At 48.7% G+C, this 18,983-nt stretch overlaps 1 protein-coding gene across 1 annotated transcript; it reads left to right on the top strand.

Moving 5' to 3' along the window:
• The first annotated feature begins 1,457 nt into the window (after positions 1–1,457).
• Positions 1,458–18,727, top strand: CLN6 (CLN6 transmembrane ER protein). The gene is made up of 7 exons (XM_073304448.2): positions 1,458–1,628; positions 4,805–4,919; positions 5,923–6,021; positions 8,937–9,125; positions 9,232–9,287; positions 12,233–12,355; positions 15,431–18,727. Exons 1-7 carry the CDS (start codon positions 1,546–1,548, stop codon positions 15,717–15,719), a joined length of 954 nt encoding a protein of 317 aa, XP_073160549.1. The 5' UTR covers positions 1,458–1,545; the 3' UTR covers positions 15,720–18,727.
• The last annotated feature ends 256 nt before the right edge of the window (positions 18,728–18,983 follow it).

Below are 18,983 nucleotides of genomic sequence, written 5' to 3'. Positions count from 1 at the left end.
TGAGGGATCTTTTATTGGACCAACTGTGTAGCTCGAAAGCTTGTCTCTCTCACCAACAGAAGCTGGTCCAATAAAACAGTGTGACTTGTAGTTTTAATCTGAAAAGTGATTAAAATGACATCATGGGGTTCTCTATTTATTGGCTCTCAAGGTCTCATATCTGCTCGATTTACGGTTGAAAAAAAATCCCCTAATTGTCAGCCCTGTAAATTCCACCTGGGGTCTGAATTTCAAGTTGCGCTCAAGCCAATGACATGAGTCAGAACAGAAGCCAGCCCATTCTCTCCCAGCTGTACTGTATAGCTAATATTTCCAGGCTAACAGGAGAAAGAAGTAGTGAAAACAAAATGTTAGTCAGTACAACAAGCAGCTATGACTGAAATGACACAAAGATTAAATATAGTGAGCGGAAGCTACCATTTTTACACAGACCCTCTTCAAAGCAGACCTGGATTTCAAGATGAAAATTTCAGCAGATTTCTGTACACCATAAAGGCAGAAAATATTACAGCCTTACTCTGCCCTTTTACAAATGTAGATTAACTAGTTGAGATTTGTAAAGCCCTATGAGCATGAAAAGCACAGCGCTATGTAAGCATTAGGTGTTATTATCCCACTCTGCACGTCTGGCCAGGGGCATGGCTGGCAGGCAGATCTACAATTGGGAAGCACACAGCAGTGCTAAGCAGCCAGCCAACTCTGGGTATGATGGGGTGATGACAGATGATCATTTTAGTTAATTCAAGTTTTGTTTGTTTGTTTGGAAAATCAAAGTAGTAGACTATACACTCTCTAGAGCAGGGGCTGTGTCTTATTGTGGGTATTTCCCTGCTAGGTTAGTGACAATGTACAACGTTCCCTAGCAGTTTTCTTCTTTGGAAACATTTCTGACCCATCCGAGCACAAAATGTTATTTTCAAACCAGATATAAACTGGTGCTAGAAACCCTGATCCCAAAGATCCACCTACGATAGACAAAAACAAGGAGAAGTCCTCGCGTCACCTGAGAGACTAAACACATTTATCTGGGCATAAGCTTTCTTGGCGCCAGGAGGACTCCTCCTTGTTTTTGCTGGTACAGACTAACACAGCGACCACTCTGAAATCTAGGCTCCAGGCACAGTTTTGCAGTTGGCAAAACAGCCTCCCAAACCCTGGGCCACAGGCAGGCGCGGTCAATGAGAAGTCAGCAGCAGAGGACATTTACCCCGGGCTCCTGCCACCCCCAGGCTGCAAGGCGCTGGACAAAGCCCGGGCAGGACAGAGGGGGCCCGGCCCACGCTCAGGCTGGCTCCGTGGTCGTGGCAGAGCCAGGGACAGGACCCAGGAGTCCTGGGGTCCAATCCGAGCGCAGGCAGCGGCTGCATTTCACCCCCCCCCCCGGCTTGCCGGCCAGCCAGCGTCCTCCTCCCGCCCTCCTCCCCCAACGCCGCCCCGCCTCCCGCCCCGTCACCCTCCCTCTGGGGCGGGGGCCGGGCGCAGGGAGCCCCGGGCTGCAGCCGAGGCCGATGCGAGGGGACGCGGAGCGGCCAGCGAGCCGGGCACATGCAGGGCTCGGCGCGGAGGCGGCAGTTCCCGCCGGCGGCCCCGGGCTCCCAGCAGCCGCGCGGGTCCTTCTACCAGGGCAGGTGAGCGCGTCCCCCGGGCGCCCCGGGAGATGGGCCGGGGGAGCCGCCTGGCCGCGCCCCGCGGGGGAGCCGGGCGCCGCGCGGGGGGAGCCGCCTGGCCGCGCGCCCCGGCAGCCGGGAGAGCCGCCTGGACCGGAGCCGTGCGCTGCGGCTCCCTGGCGAGGGCAGGTTCCGGAAAGCCCGGGCGCCCGGCTCGTTTGCACGGGAGGCGGGGATCAGCCCGCTCGGTGTGACGGGGCAAGGAGGCCCGTGGTTGGGGCGCGCCCCGCCCCACGTACCGCCCCCGGCTCCAGCCTGCGGGTGCCGGTCTGCGCCCTGCTCGCTGCTTCGGAGCCGCGAATCCCCCTTCCGCTCCGGCCCGGCTCTCTCGCCCCCACCGCCTAAGCTCTTCACTGCCGCAGTTGTTGCCCCCGTCTCCCTGCCCTGCTGCTCCTTGCGGCGCGGCGACTAACCGCCCGGGCTCATGGTGCAAGGGGCTAAGACAGCAGGGTCTGGCTCGCAGAGGCGCGGGCCCCGCGTGCACTTTATTCGTGGGTATTGAATCAGCAGCTCTCTCTCTAATCCCCAAGGCCTGGCTGATTCCTCCAGGTCTGCACGGCTCCCAGCTTGCCTAATCCACCAGGAAAATACTCTCCTCCTCCCGGCGGAAACAACGCTCCCTTCCTCCTAAAGGGCCCTAGATAATCGTTCCAGCGTTCCCCCAAAATACGCTCAGACACCCTCAGGAAGAGCAGCCCCCAGCCTGTCGCAGGGCCAGCCTAGGAATTACACAAGAAACAGGAAAGGAGTACTTGTGGCACCTTAGAGACTAACCAATTTATTTGAGCATAAGCTTTTGTGAGCTACAGCTCACTTCATCGGATGCTGTAGCTCACGAAAGCTCATGCTCAAATAAATTGGTTAGTCTCTAAGGTGCCACAAGTCCTCCTTTTCTTTTTGTGAATACAGACTAACAGGGCTGCTACTCTGAAACAAGGAACAGGACAAACATTCCCCCACCTTCTGCTGTGCAAAGTATCAAAAGTAAATCTAAAAGGGCCTTTTGCTTTCCCATCCTCTTGTTCTGTCACTGTAGTGATCTGTCCACTCCTGTCTTTTTCTTCCCAAATAATAGTCACCGTTACTTGTCTGTATATATTAAATCCTACTTTCCTTGCACCAGAGATCTTAGGTAGAAGTTTTAAAAGCATCTATGAGAATTAGGAGCCTAAGTAGTCACTGGTGCCAATAAGATTTAAGTTCCTAAACTGCTTACTTGCTTTTGAAAATTTCACGCTTTACCTCACTTTTTTACCTTTGAAGCGTCCTGGAGGCCTCCGGCACTATGTGGGTAATAAATCTCTTATACAGATACCGCCAGTCAGGGGAACACTCAGGACAGATAAATTTTGCAACAAATAAAAGAATCAAGCCCAAGGATCCATACTTCCTTTGTGACACTAGATCTGGGGCACAGAAGAAGTGTACATATTGAACTCAGCAAAGCATCTCCTCTCCGGCTGGAGAACGGATGAAAAGGATGGGCCATTTTATTAACGAAGACCTGATCTACCCTAGGAAATTAGCGGCAAAGAGTCCTGGGGCACCTTATAGACTAACAGACGTATTGGACCATAAGCTTTCGTGGGTGAATACCCACTTTGTCGGCTGCATACACGAAGTGGGTATTCACCCACAAAAGCTTATGCTCCAGCACGTCTGTTAGTCTATAAGGTGCCACAGGACTCTTGGCCGCTTGCACAGATCCAGACTAACATGGCTACCCTTCTGATACTAGGAAATTAGATCAGGATAATAGTTAAAAAAAAATCCACATCCCTGAGTAACCCAGTTAAACTGACCTAACCCCTGGCATAGACAGCTCTAGGTCGACAGGAGAAGTCGCCTCTCGGGGAGGTGGAGTACCCATGCCACTGGGATAACCCTCCGGTCAGCAGAGGTGGTGTCTTCACTGAAGTGCTACCACAGCACCACTACAGCCTCTTACGCGTAGACAAGCCCAAAGTCTCACAGGACCACTGGCTACTGTAAAGAAGAAAAAGCTTTTATAACATTAGATTTCCTTTCCAATACCATCACTCTTTCTGTACTGCAGCTTGTTTAGAATATGTCCCTTTGTAAGACAACTGTCAGCCATTGTGAGCTGGACGGCTAAGAACTAAGCTTCAACGTTAGATAATATTTTAGCATTTGATCTCTCAAAACAGTCTCAAGGGCAATAGGTTTCAGAACAACGACATTAATGTAAAGCTGCTGTTTACCTCTAGGTGCACAAAGGCCTGATCTAGCTGTCGCATTCAAGGGGAAGACTCCCGTTACTTCAGTGGGAGTTGGATCACAAGGCATGCTAACGGGAGTTTGCACAGGCAGACGGAGAGAACAATAACCCCTAAATTAGAAAATAAAGGTGGACACGTTTCCAAAGTCGCACCATTTCTTTTGCCATTCGTGTGGCATTGGGCTGCAAAGGAGGAGAGAAATTGCTGGGGGAGTAAGGCTTTGTCATGCAAAGTTTAAAAATAGTTGTATTTCGTTCAACACTTAAAATAAACACATTCCCCAAAAAACAGCATACATACTTATTTTTAGCCAGTAATTTTTTTTTCACAAGTGGTTGTTGCTTTTGATGAATAGTGCTTTGCATTTCTGTACTGCCTCTCAACCAAGGATTTTAACCTTTGCTTGTTTCTCAGAGCGCAGTTCAACAGAGCTGCTTTGTCACACAGCAAAGCATAAGAGAAGCAGTGGGGTCCAGGGGATAGGACACTGAACTGGGTGTCCATACACCTGGGTTTCAGTCCCAGCTTCTCCAGTGATCTGTTGTGTGACCTGGGGTTAGGTGCTTAAGTCAGACATTTAGGCACCACTGCTCAGCTGGTGCTCAAAGTCTCTTAGGCACCTAGGTTTCTGCTGGTAGGCATCGCAAAGCCACCTAAGTCCTGATATTGCCCCCCATCCAACAAGCTGCTTGGAGCTCTCACGCACACGTCTCATCCGCAGCAGGAGTCTCAAAGCAGGTGTTCCCCTGCCTGCTCTTCCACAACCCGTTCATATCTTATTAAAATGGAGCCTTCTTAAAGTGCAGGACTAAAGGGTATTTTCTTCCCATTACTGTCAAGAAAGTGACCTTCTGGAAACACAAAGGGCTGAGGTTGTCTCTCCTGTCTCGTTAATAGGCATGGGTCAGCCAAGAATGAAGACACGTTTAAGACTTCTCAGTTTCATTTTGACCTGTGGTTCTACTTCACTCTACAGAACTGGGTGTTGGACTTTGGCCGTCCAATAGCTATGGTGAGTAGGACAGCTTAGCTGGCAGTGCCAGTCAGCTGAGGGCAACACAAAGGGTAGGAGGATGTAGAAGGAAGAGATTTTGAGCAGTCCAAGGAGCAGTGGGTAAAATTAGTGGAACTATGTTAGCTAAGCACAGAGAATTATCCCTGCACACTGGAACCCCAAGGTCTAAATCCTACTTCTGCCAGAACAACTTAACTTGCATCTTCTCTGTTCTCTAGGGATGGTCTCTGATTGCGTATCATTGTCATCATGATGCTATTGCTGTTGCCCGAGTTTCAATGACTGGTGCTAACTATACTGCTTACTTGGCAGAGCAGAAACCTCAGAAGTTTGGTCTTATCTCAGTACCAGCTTCCCTGCATCAAAATTAAATGGAGAGGCTGGCAGCATCCGTCACTAATACACAGTACATTGTGCCCACCTCCAGGAACTGCCATGTCTGAGAGCAAAAATCCCATCTATCTATTATGGCTGACTGGTTTTCACTTTCAAGCTGTAATTTTTTTGTTGGGCTACATGATTGAAGATGACCCCAGTGCCGGGAAGCCTGCAGAGTGTATTAAATAAGCAATGGATTTGGAATGGGCGTCTTAACAACCAGCCACACAAATTAGCTTTTGGCATTGTTGCAGGAGTAAGTGGATAAGGAGGAGAAAGAGCAGTGTGTTCTCATCTTATTTCAAAGTTCCAGTTTTATGGAGGCTTAATATAAATCAGAAAATATCTCTGGAAAATTGATAGTCAACTGGGTTTACTTCATTAACAGCTAGTCAAAGCCAAGACAGTCAGTTGGCTAACACATCAAGCCACAACTGGGATGTGACTGCAGACCAAAACTCAATCTCTTTCTTGTAATCACTAAACGTTCAGCCAGTCACCGTGGGCTGCAGATATAAGTTATAAATATCATGCAATACTTGTATTTAAATCCGTTGCCTGCTCTACTTACAGGCAAGGTATTTGAAGGTTTACTGACATTTTGTTTTTCTTCTCTCCTCAGATTATTCTACCTTTAGAGTGGTTTCCATTAAACAAACCTAGTGCAGGAGATTATTTCCATATGGCTTACAATGTTATCACACCATTTCTTCTTTTAAAGGTAAACCTCAAAGCATGGATGTTACATTTTTGAAACAAACACTGGGTATGGGCAAAACCACCAAAGACAAGAGGTTTTGCTGCAGGAATTCTTGAGGGAGAGTATGCATAACAACCCTGCTCAAATTCAGAAATCGCTTGCCAGGACCCAGTTCCACCCAGGGTAGGACTACTCTGAAATGCTTATGGGGGGAAAAATGGCAGCTTTTAAAGAACAAGATGTTAACCAGCCTGAGGTAACTGTAAAGTTCATTTGTCTTCTGACCTGCTGAGGCTAGAAACATTTTTAGCGGTTGGGTAGAAATGTTTTCATTGTCAGTAACTTGTCCAAGCCCTGGGCCAATGATCAGGGACGGATTTGATCCTTTCATTGCTGTGTGGGGGTAGCACTTCTCATTCTTATTAATTTCCCTGCCTATCATGAACTGTACCTCCAGGTTGGTTTCTCCTCTGCCTGTTCATAGGAACATACAAAGTGCCGCACTGTATCAGACCCATGGTCCCATTGAGTTCAGTAGCCTGTCTCTGACAGTGGTCAAAATCAGAAGCTTCAGTGGATGGTTTCATAGATTTAAAGCCAGAATGGCCCACTAGGATTAGCTCTAGTCTGACTTCCTGTATAACACAAACCAGAGAGTTTCATCCAGTAATTTTTGCATCAGCCCAATAACTTCTAGGTAAACTTAAGGCATCCAGTCTTGAGTTAAGACTTCAGGTGTTGGAGAATCCACCATATCCAGAGGTTAATTGTTCCAGTGGTTAATTACCCAAATGGGGAAAAGTTTGCATCTTATCTCAAGCCTGAATTTTTCTAGCTTTAGCTTCGAGCCATTGGATCATATGTCTTTGTCAGCTACAGTAAAGAGCCCTCTACTCTCAGAAAGCTTCTCCCAATCAGAACACGCAAGAAGCCCTGCAGTAAGCAGCTATGAACATTTTGTGCTCACCCTTACTAGTTAGAAATTGAATTATGCCCTGGAGTGAAAGGTTTATCCCTTCCAAAAAAATTTTTTTGTAAATCCTTACCTTGGATATTGTCCAATCCAATGTCCAATCCCTTTCTGAATCTTGTTAAGATCTTGGCTGCAATGATATCTTGTGGCAGAGAGTACCATAGGGTAACAAAGCATCAGGTGAGAAAGTGTTTCCTTCCATCAGTTTTCACTTTTTGGCCTTTCAATTTAATTGGATATCCTCTTGGAATTTTATGAAAGGATGAATAGGAATGTCCAACCCAACATCTCTAGGTCATTCATTATTTAGTATACTTTTATCATGTCTTCTCTCATTTGTCTTCTACAATACAGCCCCTATCTTTTCCATCTGTCTTCGGTTGGAAGATTTTTGCTTGGCTCTTATCCGTGTTGCTCACCTCTGAACCCCTCTTTCTGACATTCATTAAGTCATTATAAAAAAATCAATTGAAAGCTAAGCTTTGAAAATAGATTGTCTTGATTATTACTATCTTTTGAAAAACTTCTGCTAAGAAGCTTATTATTGGCAGCAGAGAAAAGGGCAGGCAGAAGACCATTGTAGCTGATTTTCCAAGCTAGGAAGGAGAACACAGCCAGAGCTATGGAGATGATCAGCTGTGTTTCCATGTGAAGCACCCTTATCAAAACTAGTCTTGAGAACTGACCTTTGGTGTTTAGCTCTTCAACCAGCACTAGAGAGAAGCCAAGAATGCTTTCGGTCAGGAGGTGAAATTGTTCCAAAAGTCAGTCGGATTTGCAGCCACTCCAATGTTTTTCTTTAGGCCCTTGATCCCAGTCTCCCAAAGCATTGAAGGTCAAATTAATGCAGTCTGTCTAGAAGCCTCCCTGCTGTGGAAGCCACCGATAATCCAATTCGGGGCATTCGTGCTGCTTTGACGTCTCTGTTACTGAATTGTCCTTTCTGGGGTGAAATTCAGCCCTGGGCAGAGGACCTGCACAAGATGCTAGTGATTGCCCCACCCCAGGGATTGGGCCATAAGAGCTTGAGTAGAATACACACATGGTCATGGGCAGGTTCCCACGCAGAGGAGAATTTCACCCATAAAGTTCAGCTTGGCTGCTGGTAGCAAAGGGTTATTGAATTCACCAAGCAATCTGATACGGTGCTTTGATTTTTCCCTTACATTAGTGCAGAGTAAAGGAAGCTTCACCTTCAGAAACAACTAATAACCTGAAGTATAGAGAAAAATGAGTCAAACTCCTCAGAACACAGTTCATCAGAGAGTATAGTCCAGCAGACGTCTGCACGAATTGAAGGAGGAGTTAGAGCATCATACGGTAACTTGGAGCCTTGCTGGAGGTGACACTCACCACTGGAGGGCACAAAGAGGCTTTCAGACAGAATCATTATGCTGCTCGGAGCAGGAACGACAGAAAGCCACAGCCGTTTTTCTTCTTAGGAATCGTGCTTTTGCTCATGGCTGATGAATAAATCAATAGCTTTGCGTACTATCTTGGATCGTTGACTTAGTTGCAGTGCGGGTGCAGTTAAGGATGGGCTGTCAGGTTTGAGGCTAAAAATACGGTGATTTATTTACAATTTTGATAGGAAAAAAAAATCAATACAACCCATTTCTTTGGTCCCCTGAGCTATCTGCATCCCTGATACGGCAATAGGGGGAGTTAGGAAACAGCTTCTCCTCTGGGTAGTGGATTCTATAATTGTCCAGCGGAAGATGCAAGGAATGCCTCGGGGGAGCATCTGACAGGATACAGGGCTGGACGGACCATGGCTCTGATCTGCTAAGGCGACATGCAGTTTGCAATGTTGTGTGGAATAACTTGCTTGTTGGGGAGGGGATGGACAAAGACTTAAAGTTGGCATTTTACAGTGGCTAGACTCGATCGTGTTTTATTTCCCCTCTGTTTCTATCTTCTGCTTCCTGGTTCAGACACCCTTAACCAGCCCTTTGAATTGCAGCTCATTGAAAGGTCCCCTAAGACCCTGCCCAGATCAGTGGTCTACGTCAGCATCATCGTGTTTGTCATGGGAGCGAGCATCCATCTGGTGGGCGACTCCGTCAACCACCGTTTGATTTTCAGCGGGTACCAGCACCATCTGTCCGTAAGAGAGAACCCAATCATCAAAAACCTCAAGCCGGAGACGCTGGTAAGGACGCTGGGGTGTGCAGCAGCATTGGTTTTAAGCTGCCTGGTTTTGTATACTACGGTAACGCCCCTGCATGCCATTCTAACCCTGCTTCATTCCGTTGCAGATTGATTCTTTTGAGCTGCTGTACTACTATGATGAATACTTAGGGCATTCCATGTGGTAAGTGATGTACAGCGCGTCTGACAGCCGCAGAACGTGGCAGGAGGTAAATCTGTTCTGTTCGCAGCTAGTAGGATGCAGAATAAAGCGCACACTCTAGGAGACCTGGGTAGGTACATTCCCATAGCAGGTGCCAGTAGCACAAGCCATCCCTTTGGAAAACTGCCACCGCCATTTTCGCTTTGTCCCTGTCGCTATCCTTCCCGTCCACAATTCCAGACCACTCTGTGTTCTTGACAGCAGGAGGACTGTTCAGAGCCATGCTATTTTCTATATAGGATGAGCACTTGGGGCCCTTGAAACGGGCAGCTGTGTAGGGCTCTTAGGACGAGGAACATCCTTGCAGGCACCGGTCAGGATTCTGCAGGCTCAGTGTCTCTCGTCTTTTTCCTCTTTTAATGTTCTTCCACTCCAGGGGTGTCCTACTGGGGCATGTCTACACTGCGGTTAGACGCCCGTGCCAGCTGGCTCGGTCTCGCAGGGCTGTTTAACAGCAGTGTAGACATCCAGTGGAGTCCAGCCTCTAGGACCTGCGAGGGGTCCCAGAGGTCGGGCTGTAGCCTGCGCCTGGCAGTCTGCACAGCAATGAAACTGTCCCGCAAGCCTGAGGCGGCCGGCACAGGCCTGCTGTAGGTTTTAATTACAGAGTAGCCCTACCCCTTCGTGAGTAAGGTTGGAATTTGCTCCTTCAGCTGGCCAGAGGCAGTTGCCGTGGAACAACACAAGGACTATGCATCTGCAGTAGTCGAGTCGCTGCCGGGCCCGGGAACTAGTGCATTTCCCGACCCAGCTTGCCCTGTGTCAGAGTTATTGCCGAATGGTGCGGAGCCTCCACGGCTTCGCCCAGGCAGCCGGGTTCGCTCAGCATCAGTCTTGGTTTTTCACTAGGCAAATCTAGGACCAAACAGGCTCAGTAACAGCAGGCACAACTGCTCAAGGAGTTGCAGGTCCTTCCTCAGCACGACTAGATGACCTCTCAAGATCCTTTCCCGCCATACGCGTCTGCTGTTAAACCCTCTGCCTACCAGTGCTACAGCCCCTGAAGGCATGAACCGATCGACGTCTTAACTCCAAAATGAAACTCCCCTATGTCCGTTCATTAGTGAAACTCCCTGACCAATTTTTCCTTAAGCTAGTTCCCATCTCTTATGCCATATAGACTCTCAGTAACCTCACTAGCAGCTCCCTGGTAAGGCTTGCATCCATCCGCTCTCAAATCAGTTGTGTTTCAGTTCACATGATCACAAACAACTGCTGGCTGTTATTAGAGAAAGGACAGGACTGCTGAGTAAAACTGTGACTAACCCTTGCACATGGTGCGAATGGGGGTCTTGCTGTCTTCAAAGGAACACAGAAATTCCACAAAATCCTCCACGGTGCAATACGTTTTGGCTGGCACTGCAGTAGCAATAACCTTGCCTGAGCAGCCCCCCGCCCAGGGCCAGTTGCGGGACCCAGGCTCCCCACAGCTGCCAGCGTGGCTTTCCTCAACCCAGCTCCGGCCAGAGGGGCGGCTCGGAGCCACAGCCCAGTCATGATACGAGCCAGGCAGGCATCTGTGGGGAGCCGCAGCAAACCGTCCATCTGCCCTGGGCGTGGGGCCCGAGCAGCCCCTGTCCCTACCCCCCAGGCCTTCCGCCCAGGGCAGGTGGAGGATCCGCTGCAGCTCCCCACAGCTGCCCACCTGCTCTTAGCGTCAGAGCCCTGCACAGATACAAAATGCATATCCGCATCCACGCTGGTGTCCGCAGAAATGGCCCACGGATATAAAACGGATTTGCGGGGCTCTAGATATGAGCAGCCCCCATTCCTGAGAGAAACAGTCACTGCTCTGTGTGCATTTTGTCCTGGCAGTGGATTTTAGCATGGACCCCATAGTGTCTCTACTGCAAAAATGGCGTGAGGCCTCCTTGAACACTGCAAATATAAATACTTTCACCCACAACCCACGTCCCTGCAGTACTCATTAGGGCTAGATCTGTGAAACAAGCAAAGTCAGTTTGTCTTAAGGAACACAAGTCAGCTGGCCCTTAACTAAGGCTCATTCAGTCTGTTTAAACCCCAGACTGGCTCTGCCCAGCGATGCCCGGCTTTTTAAATGCTGTCTTTCCAAGTGGCCCAATTTTTTAATAAAGTCCCTACGCATCCTATCAAGCCAGACGGTGCAAAAAATGCAAGTGTCAGATGGGGAACTTGGATCACTTACTAATCAGCAAACTCTTGCTTGTCCTTTGAGAGGCAAGGACGTCTATTTTCCTTTGAAAGCACTTTGCACACACCCCATATACAATAACTCAGTGCCAGGCGTAGCCAGCACTTTGCATCTCTTATCCGCACAGCTGTAATCTTGTGGCTACAGCGGTGACCACAACAGAGGGGGCTGTAGCATTACAATCAACACAGTGGCATGACCCTGAATGCAGACCACGCCTTCCCATTGGTGCAGTGTTTCCAGCTAGCCACTTCAGCACAGGCCTTGGCCAGTTCGCGGGTTTACCAGAAGTGGCCCCCGTTAGCCTCACTCAATTTCATTTGCCAAAAGGATTCCTAGGTTTGGCCCAGGGAACTAGCTGATGGTAGCCAGAGTCTGAGGCAAATCTGTAGCTGCAGAGTAAAGGGTTTCAGCCCTTGCAAGCTAACTCGGCTTTGGAAGGTTGTGAAAAGCCTCAGAACTAGGTTCAGACTCTGACATAGAGAACGGCTCTTCAGCCTTGGCTCGGAATAGGCCTACCCGGCTGTTTTTAGCCCCAGAGCGTGAGCCCCACCAGCCCAAGACTGTAGACCCTGGCTCTGAGTGGTTGCCTTGGGTGTTTGTTTGTGGGGGGGGGGCTGCAGTCTAGACGTACCCTGTGAAAGGAGTCGTCCCATGTCTGTCTCAAGCCGGTGTGCTAGAAGGGGTTTTTCATTACTAACAACCTGACCACAGCTTTCTTCTCCTGTCACAGGTATATTCCTTTCTTTCTCATACTCTTTATATATTTTACCGGCTGCTTCACACCCATTAAAGAAGAGAGCAGAATGCCATTAGCCGCCTTGCTGCTTATGGGGCCAAGCAGCCTTTATTACTGGTAAGTTAGCTAAGCTCCATGTGCAGGTAAGGGACATAGAAAACTAGCGGATGTTTGAATAATGATGCACGTGACTAGATGGCTCAGAGAATAGGTAATGGGAACCAAGCTGGTACAGTAACTTAAGTAACAGCTGCATAAGACCACCTCTGTATGAGACTGTGCCCCTCAGAGCAGGGTGGGAGGCACGCTGGTGGGTCTCACATCAGCTATTCTGGGGACAGAGGCTCTGGGACAGGCACTGTCCAGCAGTTCAGCTCTCTGGTGGGAAAAGCAAATTGGTGGGTGTGGTGGGGGAAGTGAAAATTCCTTTACCATGAGATGCCATGGAGAAGTTGGCATTCCTGGCAGACAGAGCTGGCCTGGAGGAGCTTAACAAATGGCTTAACATCCAGGACCTGCTTTCTGCATCAGAACCTTTGCTTTGGAGCTAGCGGGCTGTCAGTCACCTCTCCTTCCTAAGGGGCAGCTTACATCACCACATGGGATCAACAATACAGCATCTCTTACACACACACACCCACTCACCCCCCAGCAGGGTCTGGCTGCCCTGCCGCTGGGAGTGAGCCTTGCAGCCCAGCTAAACAGACTCAAACTAGCACAAGAACAATAGCTTGGCCGTGCCGGCTCAGGCTAGCAGGCCTTTGGGGCATTAGGTGGACTTGAGAGCCCGAGCAGCAGCCTAAGTCGCAGTGTCCACACTGCTCTTTTTAGCACGCTAGCTTGAGTCTGTCTAGCCAGGCTGGGAGACCTGCTCCCAGCTGCAGTACACAGGTACCGGGAAACAATGCCCACGACTACACCAGACTTTCGGGTCAGCAGCCGATCCCAGCCTACACCGTAAATCTGCCTGGTTAGCATGAAAAACACTGAATGCTACTTCACCATCTCACCATCCCCTAGGAGTATTCAAGTGAGATTATTATGATCTCTCGACTTCGGATGTTCAGCCTTGATTTTATTTGCCGTATGCACAATCTGTAGAGCCTGGAGCACACTGTGTTCCATGCAACTTCTAGGAATATTCACCTTTCCTGTGCAAGTCTATCAACAATATTTAAGTTATTTATAATAATGGAAATCCCCTTTTATCAGTCATCTAGGCTTTTTAATATATAAATACAAGTCCTCTTCATCTGCATGCTGCTTTTCTGCTCTGCCTCCTTAGCTGGAATAGCCTTTGGAGAAAGGGCTTATTTATTTCCCATTTTCATTATTCTCTTTCCAAATGCTTTCCCTGATGGCGACCAAAGAGCTTGTCATTTGTCTTCAGAGATTATGTTCTCTTTTATCCAGATCTCTGCCCCCTACCAAGACTGTATTTCATACACTAAATTAATTTTTTATAGTCAAATCAGCTTAATGGTTTAGCCAACTCTCAGTTACCCCATTCTAATTTCCTTTAACTGCAATTCCTGTTCTTTTATGTATTTAGGAATGGAAAAGATTTAAAAGCCAGGGGGAGCTTAATTCCTTCGCTTCTCCCTCCTCTCAGTTCCCTTTTTGGTTCAGATCTCTGTAAGCAGTAACCCATTTTATCATTCTGGTTTGGCTCTGTCCTGCCTGTCCCACTGTGATCTATTAATTAAGAGCTGTTCTATAAAGCCTCCAGTTAGTTTCCAATTTTCCTGATTCACTTTGCTGGCATCTCTAAGTCTCTCCTGGATCGTAGTACACAGCTTCATATTGATTCACACCAAGAACCAGGGCATGACTAGATAGGAGAGATATGGAGCACTATAAATGCCCCCACAAAAAAGTTGGATTTATGGCATTCATGAAAAATGCCAGCCACCCCTTTTAAAAAACAAACTTCTACCTCTCATGGCCCAACCTCTACAATTGCTAATGCCCTGTCTATCCTGCAGGCTTTGCACTGATGAGACCACAGCAGTGCAAATCCTCAGTGTATTCATGATGCACCAGTGCAAGTCTGGTGCACTGGTACAATCTGCTCTGCTAAATCACACTTGGGCAAGATCTGTTTGCACAGGTGCAGCACATCTGCATCAGGGTTTGCATTGGAGTGACTACCTCACAATGTAAGTACTGGGGCCTCGTGGATTGAGAGTAAAACTGGGACTCAGGAGACCTGGGTTCTATTCCCAGCTCAGCTACTGGCTCGCTGGGACCTTGGGCAAGCCACTTCCCATCTATGTGCCTCAGTTTCCCCATGTGTAAAATAGGGTGAACGGTATATTGTAAAGCTATACAAGAGTGAGGAGATATTTATATTATACTATAGTTACACTGGTGCCAATTTCCTTAGTCTAGACAAGTCTCAAGTGTAAAGTGTCCTATTGAACCTCAGCTTCTGCCCTGTGTGTTTCACTCTCACTCATCCCTCATGTTGAAGCTAGAATCTAGTCAGGTGGGAAGAGAGATGGCCAGTTTTAAAACCACATTCTGAACAAGGCGGGCAAACACATTGAGTTACTTATGGTACCAGTTACAACTTTTGGTTATTAAAATGGATTTAAAATATATAGTTTTCTAATTTTCACATTGAGAATTACCCTGACAACTGACAAATGTAAAGACGCAGCCCTGCAGCTAAGTTTCATTTTGGCTGAACAAATGCGTTCTAGATGCGTAAGGCGGAAAGAGTTTTAAAATTTAACTTTGAGAATTTATGCGGCTCGGACTCTCCCTCACCTTGGCCAATGAAAGTCAGTTACTGTCAAGTTCCTGGCGTTGCAATGGCTGCATGAGGGAATGTTTATTTGAAAACATCTGTTCATGTATGAAATATAGGGAAGAGGCATGAGGCAGTGGTCTGAGAATGAGACTAGGAGCCAAAAATACTCCACTCTGATAGATTTCCTCTGGGGAAATCCCTTAATCCCCTGCCTCAGTTTCCCCAGCAGTACATAATACCAGTTACTCACCGTGAAGTTTAATGTTGGTAAAGGGGAAGATTTTCCAATGGTACAAGACACAGGTAGCTGCTCAGGTCCCACTGGAAGTCCCAAGCCTCCCAGCAAAGTGCTTTCCATCCATCAATAGCTATAGGCAGGCTAAGGATTATGATTGCTGCGTGGTCAGAGAGGCACAAATGATATTTTTGCATTGCAGGTATCTTGTGACAGAAGGTCAGATTTTCATCCTCTACATTTTTACGTTCTTTGCCATGATGGCTTTAGTCATGCACCAGAAACGGAAAGGACTGGTCTTGGACAGCAACGGATTCTTCCTCTTCTACTCTTTCATTATTACATTGGTCTTAATTGGTGCTTGGGTGGTTTGGCTGTGGAATGACAAAATCCTCAGGAAGAAGTATCCTGGCGTCATTTACATTCCAGAGCCCTGGGCCTTTTATACCTTACACCTGAGCAATCTCCATTCAGCAAAGGAAGGTTTTTAAGCGGCGATATCTTCGGAGCGGTGGATCTCTCGTTTTTCCTAATGTGGATGTGTTTCAAATCAGTTACTGACTGTGGTAGCTGGACCGCGTGCTGTACGCGAACCCAACCCGGGGGCAGGGCTTTGTTTGAATTGGAGGGGAGGGGTTAAGTCTGCTGTGAAATACTTACCCTAGTGCGTTGGAAGTTACTTTCCAAAGCTGCCATTCTACACGTTCTAGTTTGCATTCAGTGCCGGTACATAACTGACCTTGGCGGGAGCACTGACAGACTCCAGTCGGTATCCGAACAGACTGCACAATGGCATGCTCCTGTTGTACAGTAAAACTTGTCCTGATCTAGCACACGGTGGGGCATTTTCCCCCAGTCTTTGGTAAAGGGCCAGCCTTTCTTTTCTGAGCTGAACGGGGGAAGTGCTCTCATTCCTGGACCTCTGGAACATGGCATGCAATGACTTTAGAGCAGCGGTTCTCAAAGTGTGGGTTGGGACCCCAAAGTAGGTCGCAACACCATTTTAATGGGGTCATCAAGGCTGGCGTTAGACTGGCTGGGGTCCAGGGCCAAAGCCCGAGCCCAGCATCTGGGGCCAAAGCTGAAGACTGAAGGCTTCAGCCCTGGGTAGCGGGGGCTCAGGTTACAGGCCCCCCTGCCTGGGGCTGAAGCTCCAGTTTTGGCACCCCCACCCCCAGCACGGGGTGGCAGGGCTCAGGTTTTGGCTTTGGCCCTCCCACCCAGGACAGCGAGGGCTTGGGCGGGCTCAGGCTTTGGTCCCCCCTCTTGGGGTCGTGTAGTAATTTTTATTGTCAGAAGGGGGTCATGGTGCAGTGAAGTTTGAGAACCCCTGCTTTAGAGAGACCTCCTCCTCTGAGCCTGGCACAGCTGAGCGATCCAACATCTTGGCATGGATCATTGAATTCATCCCCTCCTCCCATACTACGCAAAGGCATCATGTAAGGGGCTGCACGGGGCTTGGAGGGGGCAGGGCAGTTCAGCCTACCCTTGGTGGCTGCTCTTCCAGCCTGGAACAGGGACTGCAACTGTGAGTGCCACTTACATCGGGGGTCATGGGCACTCGTTCGTGTATTTTGGACCCAAGGCCACAGTCTCACCACCCCGATCCATGCACGAGGCTCTCCTGTTGTGCACGGTTAATGTTAACTGAGAGAGAGAGTGAAACTAACCATCTTTGCACCTGTAAGTTACACATTCCTCAGCTGCTTTAAAGCAGAGAACACCCCCGCAACATGAACCAGGAACCAAAGAGCAGATGTGTTTGGCAGCTCACTGCGTTTCTGATCACAGGTGCTCAGCGGGTTAGGATTTAAGGGATAGCACCCCTTTGCCCCCTGGGTCCCGCTGCCATGCACGGTGACTCTCGTGGGCTGGCTTTAATTCCTCCTGCCCATTGTGGATTTAGACTTTGCGACTGTGCCGAACACTCAGGGAGGGAGACTCGCTACCAGCACAGCAATGAGGGGCAGAAAGGATTGATCAGACCACCCCGATCTAGTCAGGACTGGGGGTTAGGGGGCCTGCACAAAGGGTTAAACACCTCCCTGGGCGAATGACCTGGCTCACAAACCCTTCCCTCGCCCAGCTATTTCCACCCCACTCACACTAATCTTTCCCCCCCAGCCCAGCTGTTCCCCACATGCTTGTACTCCTGGGTCTTTCCGCTCACTCCTCTCCCTTCATCCTCTTCCCAGGCAGGGTAGGAGCTGGTATCTGGAGTGGTCTCTTTCTCAGGTCCTCCTGGACCCTGGCATCCCCCAGAGGGGAGGGGAGGGGGCTGCAGGTCCTGCCTGGTATGGGGACTGGTGCAGTAGCTGGATTCTATCTGCACCCCTCCCCTCTCCCACTGCTGCCTGCTTACTCTGCAGGTGCCCTTCAGCTGTTCCTCACTGACAATACGTCACTATAGGCTTAAAAATAGTACCGGGTTTGAGGAAACTCCTGCACCGTAGCCGTCTATAACCTGTCAGGATAGTCACAACGACATTAGCAGGCTGAGTGTGTCGCTTTTGACTCAGTGACTCGATATGCTTCTCGACTCAGTGAGAATTTAACAAATTCCCGTCTCAGGACAGGACCGGAGTAGCCAGGGATCTTTTAATCTCCCCTCCCACCCAAACTCCTACCTTTGTTTCCTCACTCTCAGGTTATACAGTATTAATGCAGACTTTGATTTCCCTTCCTGGAAACGTTTAACTAAATAAAGCAGGAATGACCCAGCGCTGCTCGGTTTTAACCTACCTACAGCTGAGACGGACTTCAATGCATATCTGCCAATTCTTCAGCATCTCCCCCTGCCTGGCAGCATGGCCCAGGGCTCTCCAAGCCTGCCAGGTTCTGATCGCCATCTGTGTCTGCTGGTAGCAGCGAGGCTTGGCGACCTTCAGTGCCGCGCAGGATCAAGACCAAAGGGTGTCTCTCTGCAGCTTCTTTGCTCCACAGAGCTCAAGGGAAGACTCATTTTGCTGGCGGGGCAGCTTGCCAATAACTCTGTGATGTGAAGCAGGCAAACCTGCAAAGATAAGAGACGCTGGCATCAGTTCTTGTACCTGGCAGCTCCCTGGTTCTGCGTTTCTTTTCAGGCACCCCAAAATGGGACCTGTTCAGTGAACATTCAGTTGCATTTGCAGTTGTCCAGCACAATCTAATGACCCCTTGAGTGGAAAGTGTCTAGGCAAGTGTAGAACGTACTGGACTTTGGTGACTCACCCACGCTCCTCCATTATTTTTGCATGCTACATCCAGTCTGGTGTCTGTCGCACCTTATGTCCTTTGTAACACAACTCACTAATTCTCTTCTGATACTCAGGTAGCAAACAATGCAATAGGTGTGCAGAATCTTTTTGAACTAAAGCTGGTTTTTACCTCCTGGAATTCTTTGGCTAAATCCTTGTTATTTATATCCGTCACATCGTATTACACCCTAGTGTGGCACAACCCAAGTGTAAATGAAGTGTTCTTCACAAAAACCCCAAAATAAAAGCATTTGTGTATGGCTGGAAGTAGTTATTGAACCAGTTCTGTTCTTTATGGGAGGTGGTTGCCCAACTGGTTGGAAAAAGCACACACAGTGGTGGTTCACAGTCAAGCGGGAAGGGCATATCGAATGGGGTCCCCCAGAGATCGGTCCTAGGTCTGGTTCTATCCAATATCTTCATAAATGATTTGGATAGTGGCATAGAGAGTACACTTATGAAGTTGGCAGACGATACCAAGCTGGGAGGACTTACAAGTAGTTTGGAGGACAGGATTAG

Source organism: Lepidochelys kempii, chromosome 10, assembly GCF_965140285.1.
Source record: "Lepidochelys kempii isolate rLepKem1 chromosome 10, rLepKem1.hap1, whole genome shotgun sequence".
Taxonomy (NCBI): Eukaryota; Metazoa; Chordata; order Testudines; family Cheloniidae; genus Lepidochelys; species Lepidochelys kempii.
Note: the sequence above shows the minus strand (reverse complement) of the source record. Positions and strands in the feature narration are given on the sequence as shown.